Source organism: Taudactylus pleione, unplaced genomic scaffold, assembly GCF_031769625.1.
Source record: "Taudactylus pleione unplaced genomic scaffold, aTauple2 ptg000019l, whole genome shotgun sequence".
Lineage (NCBI taxonomy): Eukaryota > Metazoa > Chordata > Amphibia > Anura > Myobatrachidae > Taudactylus > Taudactylus pleione.
Genome location: NW_028284421.1, coordinates 3,070,235 through 3,095,232, shown reverse-complemented (window position 1 = coordinate 3,095,232; position 24,998 = coordinate 3,070,235). Strand labels below are relative to the sequence as shown.

The following is a 24,998-nucleotide window of genomic DNA, read 5'->3' as shown; positions in this document are numbered from 1 at the left end:
TGGTCTGTGTGCATGTAAGTAGTTGTACTTTTTTCTGTGTCTTTGTACCTGCTGTGGTTACTGGTCACCTAGGGAACATTCCTTGCAGGGGTGAGTACTTTATTCTGATATATACTAGCACTTTCAGACCCTTTTTGCCAACACATATCCTCAATTGTTTATTTTGGTGTGTGTCAATTTCTGCGACTCTCAGGATGTCCAGAAATAGGAGGTGGGTGCTACAGTAATGCGCACCTGTAAGAAATGTATTAATGTCATTTCTCCTTAGGACTTGGAGCAGGATGGCCTTTGTGTCAGTTGCTTTATGCCCCCTGCAACAGACGACTTCGCCCATTGAATCCAGTCAGTAACCGGCTAGGGCATCCAGGTTAACACAGGTAATGTCACAGTTTGTAGACCAGATGGCAGCCCCAGTACCCCCTGCCCCTACTCCTCAGCTTCCCATGGCGGAGCCACCTTGGATGCAATAATTTGCTCAGTCAGTCCATGGGTTAGCTCAGGTGTCCGCATCTTTTCAGCAGATGCTAGATAAAGACAGGGTTCCCAGACGCAGGCCTGCTGCACGTGAGAGCTCTACACCTTTATCTGGGGAAGGTTCAAACTAAGAAGTATACTTATATGGCGAAGCGTGTGCTTCCATTACCTCTGACGTTACGATGTCTTCAGTCCCAGAGGAGGCTATGGGCCCGATTCAGAGCCGCTCGCTATTTGCGGTCGTTCGTTCTAAAACAAGGGGTGGCTGTTCAAATGAACCGTTCGCTAATTGCGGTCTGTTCACGCCTCTAAGTCTGAACGAGCGAGCAAAACTTGCGGTTGTAATTTTGAAAACTACGCCCCCTGGCCGCTCGCATCCTACGTCATGTCCGCTATTTATTAGATTAATCGAGTACATCGAACAGCGTATGAACTGCTCGCTATTCTTGTGGCTGGTTTTTTCAACCGCTATTTTGCGAGCAGTTCGGAGTAAAAAAAAACCAAGTGACGTGGTCAATTACGCTGCTGTATTAATTATGCACTCCCTTAAAACGTCCGTTTTGACCTTTAAGCACGCCTGCGATCTAATTCCACACCCCCGTTTTCAAGCACCTTCCCCTGTTACCACCCACATACGCCTTCCTCTGTCACTCAAAATAGCAGGCATTCGCTATATAGCGAACAAACGATTTAAGGCCGCACTGACTGGTTCGCGCATGCGTATTAAAATCCGTATGCATGCGCAGATGTGCGAACATCGGTCAGAACGAACGAGCGGCCGCTTACGAGCGGCTCTCAATCAGGGCCTATGTCCCCAGTAGATGTTAGAGGCTCTTATCAGAGCAGTAAAATCCATTCTCCACGTTAAGGACTCAGCAGCCTCCCAGATCCAAGGCACCTGTATTTAAGAGGCAGAAGAAGACATTAACAGAATTTCCGTCTTCAGCACAGCTAGAAGACCTCCTTGCGGAGACGTGGACTCACCCTAGTAGTACTTTCAAGTTTCTAAGCATATTGCTACCTTTTTACCCTCTCCCAGCAGCTGGATAGGGCTAAGTGGGAATCTCCTCCCCCTGTGGATGCCCATATTACTTGTTTTATTAGGTCGTCCCTCCTTCCTATCCCTAACACTGCATATTTTAAAGATCCTACGGATAGGAAGCTAGAAAATTTGGCTCCTGAAGTCCATTTATGCTAATGCGGGTGCGCTGGCTTATTCAGCCCTTGCATCGGCTTGGGTGGCTAAAGCCATTGGCTGCTGGGCGGATGCTTACCTTAGGCACTCACAGAGGAGACCTGGTGTCTTTGGTTGGGCATGTTAGAGCGGCAGCTTCCTATCTCTCCAAAGCGGCCATAGATTCAGGGATTTTGACATCTAAGGTATCTGCTTCTGCAATTGCAGCCAGAAGAGCGCTCTGGTTGCGCACCTGGGGGGGCCGACACAGAATTCAAGAAGGTTCTGGAAGCCCTTCCCTATTCAGGAGATGTTCTGTTCGGTCCGGAATTGGTCTAGATAGTGGCCACTCTGGCATTGTCTAAGTCCGTTTTCTTACTGTCAGTTGCCACTCTCTGACCTAGGACTTCAGTCTCTCGTTCCTTTTGTTTGCAGGGCAAAGCCAGAGGTCAGCCATTTCCCAGAAGCCAGGGTTCGGTCCCCAAAAGCTCCAAACCCCAAGGTAAGCAATACTGGTCCACTAGATGTCCGGCTGCCAAGCCAGCAGAAAAGCCTGCTGCATGATGGGGCGGTCCTCCTACCGGGGGACCTCGGTGGTGGTGGCTGGCTTTTCGGCACTTTGGATGCAGACCATGACAGACACTTGGGTTAGAGACAACGTGTCCCAGGGTTATGCTCCCACTTTTCGTCAGCGTCCGCCTTCCAGGTTCTTTTCCACTGGCCTTCCCACACAGCCAGGAAAAGCAGAAGCTCTCGAGTAGTCTATTCACTCTCTCCTGGCCTCAGCGGTTGTTATCCCTGTTCCCCCGTCTCAGAGAGGGTTAGACTTTTATGCCAATCTGTTTCTGGTACAGAAGCCAGACAGCTCATTTCGACCCATTCTCAATTTAAAGCACCTGAACAAGTTCCTCCAGATTCCGCATGGAGTCCCTGCGGAGCATCATTCTAGCCTTGGAGCCGGGGGACCTTATGGCATCGATGATTCCTCGGGTTCTCCGTAAGTTCAAGCTGGAGGGAGGCACGATGATCCTGGTGGCGTCGGATTGGCCTCGCAGGGTGTGGTATGCAGACCTGCTGGGTCTCTCCATAGACCTTCCACTGCGTCTTCGACTGCAGCCGGATCTTCTGTCTCAGGGTCCATGTTTCCATCCGGATCTGGCCCGTCTCACTTTGACGGGGTGGCTCTTGAGACATCCGTCCTGAGAGTGAAGGGATTCTCGAGAAGGGTCATTCATACCATGCTGCAAGCTAGAAAACCTTCTGCGGCACGTGTCTATCACTGGGTTTGGCGTACCTATTTTTCTTGGTGTGCGACTAAGGGTTGTAACTCCAGGTCTTTTCGCCTATCCCGTATCCTTTCCTTTCTGCAGACAGGTCTAGATTTGGGCCTCCGGCTCTCTTCCTTTGAAGGTCTGGTTTTGGCTTTGTCTGTTCTTTTCCAATGACAGATAGCACTGTTTGCAGATGTGCAAACCTTTTTCCATGGAGTTCTCCACATTCAGCCACCATTTGTGTCTCCCGTGGCTCCATGGGATCTGCCCCTGGTTCTCTGAGCTCTCCAGTCGGCTCACTTTGAACCGTTACAGACGGTTCAGTTGCGCTTGCTTACCTGGAAAACAATTTTTCTTCTGGACATCGCGTCGGCCCGGAGGCTGTCGAATTTGAGCGCCCTATCATGTCGCTCCCCATTACTTATTTACCATTCAGACAGGGCTGTGCTGCGGACTCACCTGGGCTACCTTCCCAAGGTGGTGAAACGCTTCCACATAAATCAAGAAATTGTGGGTGAAAATCTTCAAATTGTACACACAAAGAAAAAGGAAGGTGAACAGCACTGAAAAACTAATGATTATAATCACAATGATAGATAAATTAAATAAAACATACAAATAATAAAACCCTTCTCCTAGTACATGGTATAAAGATGGGTGTAAAACACATAAGAATGACTCTGCGCAGCTTGGATGAATGAAAATTAAATGTTTATTACTGCAATTTTATATAAATAAAAGATAAATAATAACATGCAATAAAACACAAATAAAAAAGCATAAATGAGACAATGAATCAGTGTAGAAACAGATGAAATAATTGCGAATAAAAAAGCTAAAATGAACTTTAACTGTTAATAAATCTCAGTTCCAAATGTGCAATCGGCAGGGAGTAAAAGTTCAGTCATTAGTCTCAATAGAACAATCCAGAGTATTATCCAGCTTATGGTTCTGTACCAGACTTGTGTAGGTTGTTCACCTCCCGATAAACATGCAGATGTCGCTTTTTTATTTGTGTTTTATTGCATGTTATTATTTATCTTTTATTTATATGAAATTGCAGTAATAAACTTTTCATTTTCAGTCAGCCAAGCTGCTCAGAGCCATTCTTATGTGTTTATACCAGGAGGCTGACACCCTCCATTTGAGCCAGCTGCTTAGTGACAGCGCCGTATTGATCTTTTATTCATTTTATAAAAGAAAATCTTCAATTTGTTCAAGTCAACTGATTGGTACTTACTTAGGTGTCTACAGTAATATCCCAGACCTTATATCTGGTTAGATTTAGTAGTATCATTCTCTTCCACTGGTAATATGGGAGGCAGTCAGGATGCTGGCGGACGGGATGCTAGACGTCAATATACTGACGCCGGAATCCCACCGCCCGTCAGAATGCCGACGCCGCCATCCCCAACGTAGGCATTCCTACTGCCGGCATTCCAATGGCAAGTATGCGGGTTAGGGGGTTAGGTTTAGGGACCTTCCAGGATAGGTTAAGGTTAGGCACCGATCGGGGAGGGTTGGGGTTAGGCTGCGGGGAGGGGAGGGTTAGGCACCACCAGGGGGAGGTTAGGGTTAGACACTACCCGGGGAGGATTAGGTTTAGGGTGCGGAAAAGGAGATTAGGGTTAGGCACCACCGGGGGGAGGCTAGGGTTAGGCACCACCGCGGGAGGGGTCCTGAACATCGTCATGCCGCTGTCGGTCTTCTGACCGCCGGCATCCCAACCGCTGGTCAATCGTATGTATTCCGATAATATATTTTACAATAAAATGTTCTTTCTAATGTAACATCTCTACTTTTTCTCCTTAAATTGATGAACGGGAGTCAACGTATTGTACAGCAGGCTGGTTCTTGTGCCACCAATTTTACAGTCTGGTTTACTCAAAGAAATCTTGTGAAGTTTTCTGTCATGTTATTATTCAGATATAAACTCTCATGTAGTATAGTTTGTAATTAAGTCTGTATTCTAAAGCACTATATTTTCCTATATACACCAGCTGGATATGCTACAGTTGCTATATGTTGCTCTCCTTGCTTCACACTTGTTTATACTCAATGTAAAATAACAATAAAAAAAAATAATCAAGAAATAGTACCTGCTTTTCCACATTTCTGATTCCTCTCAGCAGGACAGCTTCCTTGGGTGTGGAAGCTCTATAGCTGGCCACACATCTAAAGATTATCTGTCCAACCAGCCAACTAGTTGATTGGTTGGAATGAAAATCTGGTAATGTATGGGAGTAAATGATGATCGGCAATTTGCTCCTAAATGCCAGAAAACAGATGAAAATGGTCGTCAGACAAGTTTGTTAAATGTTTGATCTAAACAATTTGTTCAAACAAGTTTTTGACCATTTTCCGTTTTTTGGGAGCAAATTGCTGATTGTCATTGGCCATACCTTACCAGATTTTCATTCCAACCAATCAACTAGTTGACTGGTTGGATGTAAGTTGGTCTAGTGTGTGGCCAGCTTGAGACTTTGTCAAAAGGACCAGAGATATTCGCAGGTCAGATTCTCTGTTCGTCTGTTATATGATGTTCATAAGAGGGGCTGCTTTTATGCCTTTGATACTTTTGCGTCTTCAGAGGCCGCCTTCGGGCGTTCTGTGCTCACTGCGGCCGTGTCCCTGACCATAGGGGGACAGCTTTGGGACAGCCCAGTCTTATCTCTGTGCCTCTTAGTGGAGGAAGAAGAAGAAAAGGAGACTTGTGTTGCTTAACTGTTAAGTCTTCTACTCCATAGGGGGCACAGGGCACACACCTGTGTTTCCTTGGTGACCTGTCCGGCTGTAGTCTTACCTGTATGTATGGTTCTGTATATGTGCCAAACCTCTTTATCCTTCTCCTCTGCCTCGCTCCTGCCGTGGGCTTGCAAACTAAACTGCTGGCCAGTGGCTGGGGGTGGGGTATATATAGCAAAGGGAGCCTGGGCTTGTGGGTATTTTCAATTAACTATTTGGTGCCCAGACTCTCCTCTCCATGCTATACCCCAGTGCTATCCCTATGCTCCCTATGGAGTTGAAGAAAGAGACTTAACAGGTAAGCAACATAAGTTTCCTTTTTTCACTTAATGGGTTAAATGTAATAAGGTGAGAGATTAGAAAATGTGAGTTTAGCAGTAAACTCTTAAACTTTTTAAACTCGGCCAATGTAATAGAGTCGGAGAACATGCAAACTCACATGTTTTTAGACTAAAAAAACTCTCATGATTTAATATGTACTCGTAGATAAATTGACCCTTGTGTTTGCAGGTGTGCTTTTCAATAGGATACTGTAGATTAGATTGTAAACTTCGCTGAGGCATGGAAGGGCATGTCTACATAAGAAGTCTCAATGTAAAACACTGCCATTTATTGGTACTATATAATAAAGTATACTAACCCCATCAAATTAAGAAATAAGCAACCTTGTGCAATGGCAGGCATTGCGATTAGAAGACCAATTACAAATAATAAGAGTATTGTTGGGAAATAGTATATAATATTATTTTCATTGTGATAGCTAAAGGGGAGAGGGATTAGCATACACAGATATGGATGGGCGGTGTCATTATATAAATACAGTCTATAGATTCAATAAGAACTATTGTTGGACTATAATTTTATAATTGTAGAAAAATTATCAATAATCTTTATTATCAATATTTTTTTTCCCATAAATCTACCTCTCCTGTATCCTTGGTTTGTTAAGCAAAGGGATACATGCAAAATAACATTTGTTTATGTAGGTGTACCATACACTGTGCCCTTATAGAATTTATTAGGATGTTTTCCGAGTATGTGTGATAGATAGATAGATGCACAGTATATAAAAAAAAATCTCTCTATCCCCATTACATTACTTTGATGAATGCCTCTTCCCTGATACCTCCACCATATTTTGAGTACCTACATTTACACATGACCTGAATCATTATTACGTCTTTTAATTGTACAATTTATTTCTTCGTCATTAAATAATTTGTACACATTGGGCCAGGTAAATATAATGCACAGATAGTAAAGTCCATATTTGAAAACCCACTATCCAAAAAGTTTGAAAGAAACTGATTTTTTTAAATTTTTTTTATAATTTTATTTTATTTGTGGAAGCAAAAGCACCATACATAAAATTTGTCACATCATCATTACCAATCATATTTGTAACAATTATCATACATAAAAATATTAATACAATAAATTTTTCTATCACGGCTTATAGCCAAAAAAAAAAAAAAGAAAAGAAAAAGATTGTGTTGCTATTTGCTAATACCATGTGCGCAACATGTTCACTACGCATTTCATTTTATATCCATGTCAGGGGCGCCCATAAACCATTTAATTAGACGGGGAATAGCTGGAGCAGTGTGCAGAAACCGAGGTCATTTTTAAATGTTGTGAATTTTAGGCACAGTGCTCAAGATTACACAAAAAAACCTTCTTATGACAAACCTTAATTACCAGACATACGAGATATTGTAAGTGATCTCATACCTGTGTATTGAGATTTCCAGCTTGCACAATAAAAATTATGGATTAATTATGATTGGTCAATATGCTCCCAGTCGCAGTGATTTTATTGGTTTCAAGTACTGGTTGATCAAAAGGGTTGGGTATGGGATCCCGGTGGTTAGGATACTGCCGGTCAGAATCCTGACATCATCAGGTAAGCACCCCAACGCTAACCCTTGCCCCTACCCTGCCTAAACCTAACCTCCCCCTCCACGCTCCCTAAACCTAACTCTCTCCCCCTAGTGCTTAACATTAAACCTAACCCTCCCCCTAACCCAAGATACTTCACTTCGTGATGCCAGTGGTCAGGATACTGAAGCTGGGATTCCGGCGCCGGTATTTTGATTGACGGCATCCTGCACTCTGGGATGCTAACTACCTCTCCAATGGAAATGGTCCAATATCGGGGATCATGTTTCTGAACAATATTTTTCATTAGATGTCAAAAGAACAGAATATGACACAAGAGCTGTGGCGCTTTATATGATGTTACACAAATTTAACTGTGCAAATGAAATATCTGTATACATAAATATGTCTAAATAACGTCCTAAATGGTAACTTTCATGTTGAAATTTTTCTTTGATGAATTGGCATACCCCAACTCACTTCTTCTCAAAGGTTGTGTAAACATATAAAGGTATCTTTCCTTATGAACAGCCTTTCAATGTAAACACTTTTTGAAAAGTCGCGTACCAAAACTCACACTGTATGGTATGAGTATAATCATATAACGGTTTCTTTCAAATGCCCATCTGGAATTTTCTTATGAAATGTGGGGGTACATACCCCAACTTACGTGGAGTGGTGAAATAATAATCCTATAAAGGTTTCTTTATTCTCCCCGACACTTTAAATCCTCCAAAGATATAAACCCATAAATCCCATAAAAAAAGGGGTTTATTTAAATCAAAGTTCCAAAACAAGTTTCCACAAAAAAGGGTAATAAATAACAATAAAAAACTAAAAGGTGCACATGAGGCACCATAGAAAATACATACAGTCCAAAAAAGTAAAAAAAAAAAAAAAAAACATAAGAAAATAAAAATGAAAAAAAATCCTTCTGGTAGGGTTACTCACACCTTCAGTAATATGTCAACGCGTTTCAGTCCTTTGGGACCTTTTTCAAGACATACTGCTGGTGTGGGAAGCCAGATATTTATACAGAGACAGACCAATCAATCAGTTATGCACAGGAAGTGGTCATTTACATAATTGTTCATCGTTAACAGGTGGAAGTAGAAGAAGAAAAAAAAAAACAGAAATAAACAACATTATGTCAATGTTCTAACATCACTAACAATCGTTATCACTTTTTATAGCGATTTTGACAAATATATAATGCACAACTGCCCAGACATACAATTAATGCATCATGGGAAATGTAGTTCTAACACAATTAAAAGTATTTAGGTAATGTGTCTTAATTATACAGTCTTTTTAACCTAAACCGTTACTTAGTTCTTATTCTATATTCTTTATTGTCCAACATCTCATTAAGTAATTGTAATCCAAATATGTTTCGATAATAATATTAGATCTCAAACCGGAAATGACATAACGCTATTGAACTCAGATACTGTGACATTTGGAATTATGGGAAATGTAGTCCGGAAGTGACGCGCCGCCGTTCAACTCCAATGCTATAACATTGAGAATTGTGGGATATGTAGTCCGCTTTTGTAGTTTTTAAGTTATACAAATTGGATTCTTGAATAGCGATTATGTATCCACATAACACCCTTAGTTGTCGCTGATATAAGATCCTCACAAATCCATTGCAAATAAGATTACACACTGGTGATTCACAGTCCTAGTGCGCTTCACTGCCGTTACTCCATCCGACACCGGAAATGACGTGACGCCGTCTCGGACACAGGGGCACCATATTAGGACTCATGGGATATGTAGTTCCCGCTGATAATTCTTTGATGATATGAATAAATTCTCTGAACAGCGTATTAGCGTCACCATAGCAACCGCAGTCACCACCGGTGTATATTCCTCATAGACACATCAGAGAACAAATGCATGTAAAAAAAAACCAAATAATTAATAATCAATATCCTATTAGCAACAAATGATGACATATACTCATAAAAAATACAATGAAGTATCTATATATAAAACAAATGCCACTAAAAACAACAATGTATATGCACAGAAGTGTTTATACTCAAGGATGCTCCACAATGGAGTCAAACAGATTAACATACCGATTATATTTGCGCATAAAAGATGCAGCAGAAGGGCTATTTATAGATATAACTAGAAGGTGAAGACACAGAAATATCAGTATAAGAAAATGTCCCACAACAAAGTCAGACTAATTGACACACTATGTAAAAAGTCAAAACAAAATTCATAAATTGCTATATAAACACATATAGATAGAAACTATTAAATATAGTCAAAGCAGGACGTCTGAAGGGTATATATTGTATAAAGATCGAGCTCAACATACTTTAAAATTACAAAAACCATTTGAGCTCAAAATCCTCATTAAGGCCATGAGGCGAAAGGGTCTTGTACTCATAGATTGCACTCATCTCTGCTCTGGCTAATTTTGTAGCCGTGTTTTTACATCTTAAATCTCCCTTAATGTGTCTAATTCCATAAAACGCTGAGATCTCTCAAACTGAACATTTATGAGTGTTATTAAAATGTGCTGACAGGGAGTGTGATGTTGAGCTCGATCTTTATACAATATATACCCTTCAGACGTCCTGCTTTGACTATATTTAATAGTTTCTATCTATATATGTTTATATAGCAATTTATGATTTTTGTTTTGACTTTTTACATACAGTGTGTCAATTAGTCTGACTTTGTTGTGGGACATTTTCTTATACTGATATTTCTGTGTCTTCACCTTCTAGTTATATCTATAAATAGCCCTTCTGCTGCATCTTTTATCCGCAAATATAATCGGTATGTTAATCTGTTTGACTCCATTGTGGAGCATCCTTGAGTATAAACACTTCTGTGCATATACATTCTGTTGTTTTTAGTGGCATTTGTTTTATATATAGATACTTCATTGTATTTTTTATGAGTATATGTCATCATTTGTTGCTAATAGGATATTGATTATTAATTATTTGTTTATTTTTTTACATGCATTTGTTCTCTGATGTATCTATGAGGATTATACATTGGTGGTGACTGCGGTTGCTATGGTGACGCTAATACGCTGTTCAGAGAATTTATTCATATCATCAAAGAATTATCAGCGGGAACTACATATCCCATGAGTCCTAATATGGTGCCCCTGTGTCCGAGACGGCGTCAAGTCATTCCCGGTGTCGGATGGAGTAACGGCAGTGAAGCGCACTAGGACTGTGAATCACCAGTGTGTAATCTTATTTGCAATGGATTTGTGAGGATCTTATATCAGCGACAACTAAGGGTGTTATGTGGATACATAATCGCTATTCAAGAATCCAATTTGTATAACTTAAAAACTACAAAAGCGGACTACATATCCCACAATTCTCAATGTTATAGCATTGGAGTTGAACGGCGGCGCGTCACTTCCGGACTACATTTCCCATAATTCCAAATGTCACAGTATCTGAGTTCAATAGCGTTATGTCATTTCCGGTTTGAGATCTAATATTATTATCGAAACATATTTGGATTACAATTACTTAATGAGATGTTGGACAATAAAGAATATAGAATAAGAACTAAGTAACGGTTTAGGTTAAAAAGACTGTATAATTAAGACACATTACCTAAATACTTTTAATTGTGTTAGAACTACATTTCCCATGATGCATTAATTGTATGTCTGGGCAGTTGTGCATTATATATTTGTCAAAATCGCTATAAAAAGTGATAACGATTGTTAGTGATGTTAGAACATTGACATAATGTTGTTTATTTCTGTTTTTTTTTTTCTTCTTCTACTTCCACCTGTTAACGATGAACAATTATGTAAATGACCACTTCCTGTGCATAACTGATTGATTGGTCTGTCTCTGTATAAATATCTGGCTTCCCACACCAGCAGTATGTCTTGAAAAAGGTCCCAAAGGACTGAAACGCGTTGACATATTACTGAAGGTGTGAGTAACCCTACCAGAAGGATTTTTTTTCATTTTTATTTTCTTTTTATGTTTTTTATTTTTTTTTTTACTTTTTTGGACTGTATGTATTTTCTATGGTGCCTCATGTGCACCTTTTAGTTTTTTATTGTTATTTATTACCCTTTTTTGTGGAAACTTGTTTTGGAACTTTGATTTAAATAAACCCCTTTTTTTATGGAATTTATGGGTTTATATCTTTGGAGGATTTAAAGTGTCGGGGAGAATAAAGAAACCTTTATAGGATTATTATTTCACCACTCCATGTAAGTTGGGGTACGTACCCCCACATTTCATAAGAAAATTCCAGATGGGCATTTGAAAGAAACCGTTATATGATTATACTCATACCATACAGTGTGAGTTTTGGTATGCGACTTTTCAAAAAGTGTTTACATTGAAAGGCTGTTCATAAGGAAAGATACCTTTATATGTTTACACAACCTTTGAGAAGAAGTGAGTTGGAGTACGCCAATTCATCAAAGAAAAATTTCAACATGAAAGTTACCATTTAGGACGTTATTTAGACATATTTATGTATACAGATATTTCATTTGCACAGTTAAATTTGTGTAACATCATATAAAGCGCCACAGCTCATGTCATATTCTGTTCTTTTGACATCGATTGTTTTTTACAATTGTGGTGATACAGGTTGAGTCTCCGATATCCAAAATGCTTGGGGCCAGGGGTATTTTGGATAACGGAATATTCCATATTTTGGAATATTTGCATATCATAATGAAATATCTTGGGAATGGGACCCAAATATACACACAGAATGCATTTATGTGTTATATACACCTTATACACACAGCCTGCAGGTCATTTTATGCAATATTTTCAATACTTTTGTGGCTCAAACAAAGTTTGTGTACATACATGAAATTCAGTTATGTTTCATATACATCCTATACACACAGCCTGAAGGTAATTTTATACAATATTTGTTATAATTTGTGCCTTAGACAAAGTTTGTGTACATTGAACCATCAAAAATCAAAGGTTTAATTTTCTCAGTCAAGCCACAAATATTCCGTATTTCGGAATATTCCGTATTTCGGAATATTTGGATATGGGAGACTCAACCTGTATTCTTGTTAAGAATAAGATATTAGACTACTGGCAGCTGTTTGTTGCGCCCTTAAAATAGCATCCTTTTTCTTCTTCCATTAAATATTTTTCATTAGATCTCAAGGTTTTAGATCTTTTATTCAGGGTTTCTTGGTGATAATTGTAACATTTACCTGAATATGATGGCATTGCAAATGAAAATGATTGTTGGCACCTTTTTAGACTAATTGTCCCATAGCGGAACGATGGCCTGCAACAAAGTTTTGATTTATCGGGTTAGAAGTAGAACATTTTTACTTCTGCTTACATTGTTACTATAGGCACAACTGTTTGCACAGCAAGTGTAGTTTTTGTTTTAATTTTAGCAACAGCCAGTTGTTCAGAAGTGGAAAATGTGAACAGCGCTCAACAAGATATTTATTGTTTTAGGGAGCAGCTTAGTACTGGGGATGTCCTGTCTCCAACAGAATTATATAGATAAAAATAGATATTGTACCATGCGCTCACCTTGTCTGAATATCATAATATAGAGGATGTAACAAATATAAAAATGTGGAGATAACGACAGATCTAATGAATGTTATAAAACAATATTTTATTTATATAGACACAATGTACCAATGCGTCTAGTGGTATGAATAGCTATTATAGAAACTTATATACCTCCTTTCTGGTAATACGAGTGTGATAGTAAATAATCTAATAAAATTATATATGATAACTAAGTCCTGTATGAAAGGGTCAAGGTTTGTCTGGGTGGCAGGTGTGCCCTTTGAGGGGGTTACCTTTCCTTAAATATATACGGTACCCTTATGCTTTGGGTCAGCTCAGTGTTTGTCCACACCGACTTGCAGCAAAAAAAGTTAGCCAATAGGAATGTTCCCAAATGGGTCAATAATGTCCGGGTGGTAGGTGTGCCCTTTGAGGGGGTTACCTTCCCGTAAATATATATGGTACCTTATGTCTAAAAAGACAGGTATGTGTGTGTCCCTTTGGCTACTTGTAGTGTGCTAGAGAGGTAAGGGTAACCAGCCAGTTGTTCTCAGCCAATAGAATTGACATTACAAGGGCGGAATCCAATTACCTGTGAAGGGTGTGAGATGCTGTTGCAAGGCCATACAAACGCCAGCAACCAAACTCAGGTCCCCTTCTTGTGCCAGACTTGCACATTTTTTTCCGCAGCCTTATTGGGGCTGCAAGTCCGACGGTACCATAAGTGCAGCATACATCTGCACTTACTCGCGCCGCTACTTCATCACAGCTAATTGGATTCCCCCAAAGAGTTGCTTGGTGTTAAGAGACACATATTAAAATAAGATGATACTGGGAAAATCAATAAGAATGTTCTGTATGTATCAGAATGTTCATTCTAGTTTTCTGATTTATATTATAGTGGTTACAGAAACAGGCAGCAGCCCGAAGAGCCATTAATACTGATAACCTTGAGCTTCAAGATTTAAAGGAAGAAGAAAGAAACCCAGAATGGCTGAAGGACAAGGGAAAGTGAGTTTTTAATTTGCACCATTCTAAAGAATTAATAACATTGTGTATTCTCTATTGGTTGCTTTTTACATGGTAATAAATAAGTATTTCTGATAATAGAACATAATAAAAGTAACTAGGTACTGGGCACACATTGAGACACCTAGGGGTAAAGTTACTAAGAATCGTGTCTGGTCGAGTTTTGCTGATTAAAAAGTTTAAAATCACCCGAGTTTCAAAACACTCAAATTTACCAAAACTCGTGTTTTGCTGAGATTGTTTTCCAATGGTGTATCAGATCAAGATTACTCATCCGAGTTTGCCGTGTCTGACCGCAACCAAACACTCCCGAACAAGCACCCTGCACATATCAATGAAATATGTGAAGGCTGCTTGTGTGTTATACCTCTGAAAAAAGGGTTAATATAACAAAAAAAAATTAGTCCGTCCCCCCACAACCCCCCAAAACAAAAAAAAAGCATAACCAGCCCCAGCTGCTTAGCCAGTTCTTGTTCCTAAAAATACAGGGGCGATAACGAGTAGGGTTCCCCCATATTTTAGTAACCAGCACTGGGCTGCTGAGCCTGTCCTGGTTTTAAAAATAGGGGGAAAAAATTGCGTGGGGTTCACCCTATTTTTAAAACAAGCACTGGGCTCAAATCCGACCTGTCACTCTGCAGCACGTGGGTCACAGTCAATCAGCGGCCGCTAAATGTAGATCTGCCTCTGATTGGCTGGCGGGCCTGTGAGAATTTCAGAAGAGTAGCGTCTTCTGTCTTTCCGCTCGGTATAGGTATATGTGATAACACATATACCTATACTTGTCCGTGGTGGTACGGGACACTCTTCTTTTTTTGTTTTGTTTTGCCAAGACTCTTTTGATTTCTACATTGATAAGATGACCGAATCTATGCCAGGATGTAGGTGAGTATAGGATTCTTTTTTTTTTTTTTTTATAATACAGGTTACACATTGGAATTCTATATGGGGAAGGGGACAGAAGAGCTAGCAGTGGGTAAGTATGTGTGAGTGTGGTAGGTGTGTGCAATAAAATTATACAATCTATGGTGTGTGTATGTGTCTTGTGGATTTTTAACTTTTTTTTTTTACAGCGGGGGTATGGGTTCCGACCACCTGCTGGCACCTGTAGTTCCACTGTAAAAAAAACAATTGTTGAAATAATAATGTAAACACTTACCTCAGCACCCACCGCTCCAGGGGTGCAGGGAAGAGCCCCAGGCTTCAGCTTAAGCCTGGGGTTCTCGGGAGAGGGGGGACCCCTTTATTGGGGGTCCCCACCTCCCCTGAGATCCTCGGCTTAGGCTAACCGACTTGGGGTGATAATGCTTTGGCCAGGGTGACCCGGTAAAAGGGTCCCCTTGCTGTGGCATTACACCCCGGCCGGATTTAAGCCCAGTGCTGGTTTTAAAAATAGGGGGAACTCTAATGGTTCCTAAAATACGGGGGGAGCTCTACTTGTTTTTCCCCCCATATTTTTAATAACCAGAACTGGCTGAGCAGCCCGGGGCTAGTTATGCTTTTGGGGGGAGCGGACCCTACGTCACTTAAAAAAAATATATATATATATTAACCCTTTAGGTAGTGTTTAGAGGCAGAAACATACACAAATCACACTGATCTGTTTATGTTTCTGCCAAACTCGCAGCTCAGGAGGTGGTCTATTTGAAACTTCTATTTAGGTCAGAGTTGGCTACAATTACACCTGTGATTGTAATCACGATTCTTGGTAATTTCCTGAGTTGTATCTTTTTCACTGAAAGTACTTTCGAGTTTGGTCGATGGTGTATTCAGTCGAGTTTGCATTCACACCCGAGTTTTTCAGTGTAAATATAGAAATCTCTTCCGAGTTTGTCTTTAGTAAATTTGCGAGTTGAAAAAAATGTCTAAACTCACCCGAGATTGCAATCTCAACCAAACACGAATCTTAAGGCGGGTATCCACTACCCGACAGTGAAAAGACTGAACGATAACAATATAGTTATCGTTCAGTCGTTAACTACACTGCAGGGTGCCCACACTGAACGATATGTCATTCAGTGCAGGCACAATCAATCATCTGCAAACATGCTGAACCTGACGATGATATCAGGTTGACTAGCATGTTTGCACGATGATAGATGTCTAAAAGACCAAATTTTCGGACGATTATCGAACATTATCGTTATCGTTCAATCGCTCATTCTAATCGTCTAGTGGATAGGCACCTTTAGTAAAATTACCCCCTAGTGTGCAGGAGGTAATAACAATGTATCCATTTTGGGTTTCTCATGATGGAGACTGAGTAGAACATTAGCTGATACTGAACACCATATCCTTCTGTCTGCTCTGGAACAGGTGTATAAACAATTTAAATTAATGCTTTGACGCTATGGGGTATATAAACTAAAGTGTGGGTTTTTAGAAGTGGAAATGTTGCCCATAACAACCATTCAGATTCTTCTTAACCTTTATCTAGCCCTCTAGAAGATAATAGCTATAATGTAATTGGTTGCTACTGGCAACATCTCCACTTCTAAAAACCCACACTTTAGTAAATATACCCCTATGTTTTTGACTTGTGTGCAGTTTCACACCTATCTGGCATGGTCCACATTGTCCTCGAGGGTTAACTAGCACCCATTCTCCTTGGAGAAAGTTGAGATCAAGACATAACTTTTGTAGATGGGACATGTATAGCGAGTTGCTAGACATTTGATATCCCCGTTAATTAAAAAATATACAAATGGCACTTGGGCCCTGCTATACTTAATGAAATGTTTTAATCGATGCCACAGGTTCTCAAACTCGGTCCCGGGACCCCACACAGTGCATGTTTTCCAGGTCTCTTCACAGAATCAAAAGTGAAATTATTATAACCACATGTGGATCTTTTAAAATGTGTCAGTGAGTAATGAATACACCTCTGCACCTACTGGGTGACCTGGAAAACGTGACCTGTGTGGGGTCCTGAGGACAGAGTTTGTGAACCTCTGATCTATGTTGATGAGGATGCAGACAAAGAGGAGGTTCTGGACTGAAAATCAAACCCTGTTGCAGGATATATTGCAAATATTCATCAGCCCTTCTGTGTTCTCAATTTCCAGTCATAAGAAGAGCTTAGGTTAATTAGCATTTTTATTTAGAAATCTGCAAAATATATGGTCTCTAAATTCTGGAAACCCATTAGAACTCTTATCCACAAACCGAATTAAATCTAAAATATAATTTAAAGCTGCCATGGAAAAAATTACCCACTATTTATATGATAAATCTAATCAAATTTGAGAGCCTTTGTTTTCATGTACTACTTCAGTCAGATCCTCCTCTTAGCAGCTTTGTGGACTTATTAGAATGAGGACACATACCACCACTCACTGTACCCCGGACCCCTTTTGTTTGCCCCCCTTTTTGCTCTCTCCTTTCTTCCTTGTATTGTCTTTTGGTATCTTTTGTAAGATGATGCAGAGTATTACGAAAGGTGACAAAAGACCACAATTACAGATGTGATTTTAAATGTATTTTCTTTTTATTCTGCTGGTTATATTGTTGCATGTACATTTTGCTTTGAATATCTCATCTTGAATAATTCTATGCATTCTGCATTAGATAATTTTCTAAGCTAATTTCTTGCTGACCTCTGACCTGCCTATGAAATTAAACCATTAAAGAATTCTACCTCTAATTATATGTTTTTTTTGGCCACAGTAAACTGTTTGCTGCTGGTGACTACCTCGCAGCTGTGAATGCCTTAAACCTGGCGATACGTTTGAGTGACAAGATTCCAGCACTATATCTCAATCGATCAGCCTGCCATCTTAAATTAAGAAACCTCCATAAAACCATTGAAGATGCCTCCAAGGTATACATTGAAGCCATACTGCATAGCTCTCAGTTAAAATGTATTGCATGCAGTGGTAAGGATGTGTAAACTGGATTCAGCGCAGAATCCATTGGTGTATAGAACATTCAGTTTTCATGACCTTCTAAAAATCTATTTAATTGGGCAACTTTACAGATTGCAGCTTAATCTCTGAATAGTGTTCTGTTTGCTTGTTTTATTTGCTAATGATTTTATCATTACATATAGCTGCATGGAGTACCACGACTAGCTATAAAATAGTCCTTATTCATTAGTAATAGATGCTTAGATACATTACCTGTAGTAATTAGCTATGGTAAGTTTGAGTTCCAGGTCAGTATACTGTGACGTCCTAAGACATGGACAACATAGTTTACAAGTTGTCTAAGAACATATTTTATGATACAGATTCTTATGGCATTGCAGAGAGCTGATTTATACTGGCATCAAACTGATGTAAGGACTCTAGACTGTAGGCATTGGAAAGTAATCACTTTAATATACCTGTGTCAGTGTCTTTTTGGAACATTAAATTGTAAGCATTTGTAAAGTCCTTCACTTATAAGGGTGCAAAAAACATTGTATTAGATGTTTATGCTACATGTCATTGATTGTGTGCTATCCCTAGACTGGGATCTGTCTTCCTGATCTCTTCACAGGTCCACAATTCATTGATTACTAGTTTGAAACTGTTAAACTGCAATTCAATGAGTGGGAGATAAGCTGGGTTATTTTACCTGTTTTAATGTACAGCTATGTTTGCAGCCCAGCCTACACCTGTACACCTATGCGTGCACGTCCTCTTAGATTGATGGTAGATAAATCTTGCATGAACTGCTTTCTCATTCTTCATTTCTTAATGAGCGTTCTTATTTGTGTAAAACAATGTAGGCACTGGAGCTGCTTACTCCGCCAGTTCCAGGCAACGCTGCTGCCAGGCTCAAGGCCTTTGTAAGACGAGGTTCTGCCTTCTGTGAGCTGGAGCTATATATAGAAGGTACCATTTCTTGATTACTTTTAAGGGAATAGGACAGTGTAGTAAATGTTGCATTAATGTATTTAGTAACCTTTATTCATGTAAAGCCATCATATACTGTTGTGCTTTTTATTTATGGTAAAAACTCGTTGACCCATGTAGTCTGCCGGCTTTGTCTATTAATGGTTTATTTTTCTGCATTCAAACATGCCCTTCTCTCTCCACACTCCTTGAGCGTATTGTCACCTTACTGCCTTTCTTTTCTTCCATTCCCTACATTTCAGTCTGGCTTCCGTTCTCTCCACTCCACTGAAACTGCCCTCACGAATGTCAGCAATGACCTGCTTGTTGCAAAATGCTCATTCTCCTCGACCTCTCTGCTGTTTTTGGCACTGTAGACCACTCTCTTCTCCTGCAAAACTTTCATTCATTCTGTCTACGTGACACTGCCCTCTCCTGGCTGTCCTCCTACCTCTCTGGACGTTCTTTCTCTGCATCCTCTCATGACTCCCAACCCCCCCCCCCCCAACAACAAAAAGTAGGTGTTCCCCAAGGTTCTGTTCTTGGACCTCTCCTATTCTCCCTTTATACTTCCTCTCTAGGTGAGCTCATCAGCTCTTTTGACCTCCAATATCTTCTCTATGTGGATGGTACTCTTTCCCCTTCATCCCCTGGCCTCTTACCCTCTCTCCTCACTTGTATCTCCAACTGCCTCTCTGCTACCTCTTCCTGGATGTCCCAGCGATTTCTTAAATTTAATGTGTATAAGACTGAGCTGATCATCTTCCCACCCTCCCAAATAACATCACTTCCCACATTTTCTTTATCAATTGATGGCACAACTATCTCCTCTAGCCCCAAAGTGCACTGTCTTGAAGTTATCTTGGACTCTTTCTTCTCCTATAAACCACACATTCAGCACCTCTCACAGTCCTGCCGTTTCCATCTCAAAAATGTTTCCTAGATCAGACCCTTTCTCACCCAGGATGCTACTAAAATCCTCATCCACTCACTGGTCATCTCAAGATTGGACTACTGTAACCTCCTCCTATCTGGCCTCCCTGACTCCAACCTCTCTCCACTCCAATCTGTCTTCAATGCTGCTGCTCGGCTCATCTTCCTTTCCAAACATATTCTACATCTGTCTACCCTCTCATACAAGCCCTCCACTGGCTCCCCTTCCCCTTCAGAACCCAATTCACAGTTCTTAAACTCACCAACAAAGCCATCACCCAATCCTCTCCCATTTACATCTCTGACCTCCTATCTCTTCACACTCCCGTCTGCCCTCTTCGCTCAACAAATACACGCTGCCTCTCCTGCCAACTGATTACTTCCTCCCACTCCCGCCTCCAAGATTTTGCCCATGCTGCTCCCTACCTCTGGAACGCTCTCCCTCTCCCCATCAGACTCCTCCACCTCTCTACAAATCTTTAAACGGGCTCTCAAGACCCACTACTCCATCAAAGACTTCCAGCTCTTTTCTCTCGGTCTACCCCATCTGTGTCACGCCTGTTTGTCTGCCCCATCCCTTTAGATTTTAAGCTCTCACAAGCAAGGCTCTCTACCCTCTTGTGCTTCTTCTTACTTATACCTTCATCTACCCACTCTTCACTTGGGCACCTATCACTTGGTTGCTAACACCCTGCTGCTTATTTGAGTGTTCTAATCGCTAATGCAGCAATGTATATAAACCTTGTCCTGCATTGTACTGTACTGTAAGTCACTGGTTTCTTGTTCACTTATTTATGTACTATGTAAGGCACTGCAAAACATTTGTGGCACCATATAAATAAAGGATAATAATAATAGTCTCAGGTTCCAACTGCATTTCATGTCCTTTTACTGGTGTTTAGTTCTGCATCTGCTGGGAGTGTACTTCAGGCATCTTCTACAGTCTACGTAAAGTCATATTATCTATCTCTACTGCTTGTTTTTATTCTAGAATTAAGTGTACCCCTGTTCTTCTCTTATGAGTTTATCCATATTACCTATGTAAAATGACAGATGTTTTGGACTGATGAGCAAATGATTTTACTCTTTAAAACCAGATCAATTTTATTAAATTTTTTCCTATTACGTAATATTTTGATCTTTGAATTGTTCAATTTGAAATTGGAAATCCTTGAGAATCTAGGAGTGCATGGCAAGCCTTTAGAGTGGGCTAGAAAGATTTATTGTACACACTCTACAACATTCTTTTGCAAAGGTCATATTTATTAATCTTTGACTTCTGCAATTACTCGTTATAAAAGTGCAGACTCCAGACAGCTTTCTCTTGAGCTTTTGACATTGAGGAGAATAATAAGACAATTCAAGGTTTTCCTGAATAAAGCAATTTTCTCTGTATTGTTTGAGATGACTTTATACATTGGACCATTCTCACTACAATAAAAATTAACAGAGAAAGTTACAGGAAGTCAGTCGCACAATGGGAGTTAAAAAATCTCTAAAACTTACACATGAGCTCTTCAATTACCATTTGATCTGCTTAGGAATGTACATAGGAGAATCAGAACTATGTGAAATAAAATCGTAGATCAATAGTAATTTAAAGCACTTAGCGCTTACACATTAATGAGCCTTAGCTTTTTTTATTAGTAGATGTAACATTGTTTATTGAACAAGTTGTTTTGTGAAAGAACATTGAGCTTTTCCTCTCAAAGTGTGTTCTAGTTGAATAGATCAGATTCAATGCTTGTATAGGGCTGCATAACCATTTCCGTCATCACTGAGATGTGGTAATACGGCTGGAAGAATATCACACCACAGCTTAATAGCTATTGCTAGTATTACAGACCCATCATTTGCTGGGTCACTAGCTGTTGTGCCTAATCTCCCAGTAGTCCGGAGAACATTTAAATATAAAGTTATTTTGTGGAAAATAGGTGAACATCCAACTACACCAAACTAAACATGTAATTTTCAACCTTTGCAAATCATTAATAAAGCATGATAAAAATTTGGTAAATGATCCATAAGATCAGCTATATGTATTTGAAAAGAGGAAAGAAAAAAACGCAAACAAAAAATACCTACCCACATAGTCAAGTTGAGCTCGGTCTTGTTACTCAATGGTGAAACCTGTATCATTTAGCCACACATAACATGCTCTGCTACTTTGTAGATAATGGTGATTATTTGGAAACAAGACAATACAAACATTGGGAATTACTCAAATACAGGGTGCTAATTCTAACATAAGCAAACAAATATATAGATATATCATTTAAAAACATGTAAAATCATCATGATCTCGCACCACACATCCCTCGATTTGGGATATAGATTCTGGTTGTCCTTTTCTCCTTGTACTTCTCGCTTATTTTCTCTGTTTCTCGCGTGTAAATAAAAGGAGATGAGAAAAACTCCAATGTTTAGTAGGTTCTTTGTTAACTTACAACAAGAAGTCCACCTCAAGGTGAGTCATGCAGGAACAGTGATAAAGGATGGAAGCTGTGAATCACACGTGGTATACAGGAAAGTGTACCCCACTCGCACTTGGAATTGGTGAATTTGGTCTATAAAGGTTTCTTTATGTATCCTAAAAATTGTTTCTTTATCCCCAATGTATCAAAAGACTATCCATATATGGGCGTACCCCACTCATTATTGTGCACGGTCTCCTACACATAAGACGCAAGGCATACAACAATGGGTGTATCCCACTCCTGGTTTCAAAGATCTGTATGAGTCTCTTTTTCCAAATAGCAAATAGTGCAAAGGGAAAAGGACAACTTAGAATCTACATCTCAAAACAAGGGATGTGTTGTGTGAGAACATGATTTTATATGTTTTTATGACATATCTATATATTTGTTTGTTGCTGTTAGAAGTAGCGCCCTGTATCTGAGGCATTCCCAATTTCTGTTGTCTTGTTTCAAGAAATGTGGTGACATTTTAGGGTTTTGACATCGGACAAGGCTGCTGTGCACCATCTTTGAGAATCTTTCATCACTTTCTTAATTCCGATTATTTTGTATTTAACAAATAGGTCTACAAGATTATGAAGCTGCCCTTAGGATTGACCCTGCCAATCTGAATGTGAGAACTGATGCTGAAAAGATTCGACAGATCCTCCAAGGCTCCTGTTCAGTCCCAGAATAATGTGTATTGCCTTAGCTAAAGCTATAGGGTACCATTAGGGGTTCTCAACTGTTTTCTTGGTCTGTAAATGTTTACCAGGTATCTATTAATGTATGTACATTTATGTGAATAACCCTGTCTATACATGTTCAGTTACTGCTCCATTGTTTTTATTATAAATTTGAAAAATTTAGTGACTGTCGTTCATGTTTGTAGGCTGGAAAAGTCCTTTAAATGATAACGCTATAGACACATTCACAATATCTGTAAAATGCAACTTGGTCATAATGTGAAAAACATTAAATCCAGCAAAGAATATACATACAGATTTCTTTATTACAGAAGTGACGCGTAAGAGTGCGTGGCCTCTCATGTGGGATGATCAACTTGGATAGATTGCAGAGAGGAGTATAGTTCAGAGTGGAACAAATGAGTTGTGTTCCCAGCTCCATTAGAGACTCTAATTCTGTTGAGACGATTTGGGATATTTTGGGGCTGATACAGAGTTGTTTACAAAATGGGCATAAAATAGTCTTCAAAAAAATGGTGTAAAACACAATTACAGTACTAATTCCTTCAAATCAGAAGCTTTCATGCGATACAGGGCCCTTGTTTAACAGCTAGATCACCTACTACTTTTAAAATGCTCTGTTTACGCTAACGCTCTGCCATAAGGTTTAATCTCTACATTGTATGCTGAGCTCTCTGTCCCAGGACCCATCGTCTACTGACCTACACAGACATGTATGGAAGTCCTTGGATGGTTAGGACTGGGCTGAAATCTGGGAGTGCATGTTCTCCAGCTCCATTTGTGTGAAGATATAGGAAAATGCATATAAACTTCTGTCCCGCTGGTACTAGGTTCCAATCAGTTGTGTAAAATCATTCTTGACGCCTTGGATAGATGGTGCAGCTCCATGTACATTTCTACATATCTGGTAGTCTTGCTAAAATGATCAGGACACTGGCATGCAATGGGTATTTTAGTATGCGATGCCTTACATTTCTTTTTCCCTCATCTTCCTCAATACGACTTATTTCCTTTAATACCCCTAGAGCTACAAAAACACCAAGCTAAACTTATTCACCACTTAATTTCTGATGTCACCTGCGACTTTACTTCAGAGGACTTTGTACATGTCCTGCATGGAATATATGACCACCATCATTAACCATTCCAACAAATTCTTTATGAAAACTTGAGAATCCTGTGTTGCACATAGCAAAGGTGGCTGCTTACTCATAACTCAATCCACTACTATGCGGCTTTTGACGTAGGCTCGCTAAGCCTTTGGCTTTCTACTACTGTTGACATGTCTTTTGTTCCAAATGTGTATGTTTTACTATTGTTGACTGGTGGTCTAAACTTTTAGTAAATAGGTTTTATTTTTAAATAAATTGTGCAAACACACACTTCTGTACTTGGCCTTTGTTAGAAACCTGTAGTCTTGTCCATCCAGGCAGAGCAGACAAACATGGACATACACATACTGTTCTGGCCACACACAGCCAATTTACCCTGATAAGCTCACTCTGCATCAGCCTCATTGTAGCTGAGTGCCAAGGTAAAGAAAGAGATAAAAGTGAGTATGAGGGTAGATTACAGATGTCTCCATATACAGTGGTGCTTGAAAGTTTATGAACCCTTCAGAATTTTCTATATTTCTGCTGAAATTTGGCCTTAAACTACAGTACCTCAGATTGTCACACAAGTCCTAAAAGTAGATAAAGAGAACCAAGTCAAACAATCGGATCATTTTTCTAAAAAAAAATAATTAATGAGCATTTCTTATTTGTTTTGTCTCATTTGTTTGATTTGGTTCTCCTTAGCTACTGTAAAACCAGGTATTAAAATGAGGACTCCAGACAGGCAGGTACTTGGTAAAGCAGTATCTTTTTAATAGTAACAGTCTCTGCACCTTAGTATATTTGAGAGGCTTATATCTTTCCTTAAGCTCTTAACTAACCTAAGATGTATATTATTGGGTTAAATGATCCGGTTGACTCCAGTAGCTGCTAG

At 39.7% G+C, this 24,998-nt stretch overlaps 1 protein-coding gene across 3 annotated transcripts in view; it reads left to right on the top strand.

Moving 5' to 3' along the window:
• The window catches only part of DNAAF4 (dynein axonemal assembly factor 4), a 58,294-nt gene extending 34,996 nt beyond the window's left edge, over positions 1-23,298 (top strand). For all 3 annotated transcript variants that reach the window (XM_088444946.1, XM_088444955.1, XM_088444964.1), the window contains exons 6-9: positions 13,969-14,078; positions 17,763-17,916; positions 18,808-18,913; positions 22,887-23,298. In XM_088444946.1, coding sequence (XP_088301072.1) covers positions 13,969-14,078; positions 17,763-17,916; positions 18,808-18,913; positions 22,887-22,999 — 483 coding nt within the window. In that variant the 3' untranslated portion in view covers positions 23,000-23,298. The remainder of the gene's footprint in view (positions 1-13,968; positions 14,079-17,762; positions 17,917-18,807; positions 18,914-22,886) is intronic.
• Positions 23,299-24,998: the final 1,700 nt, after the last annotated feature.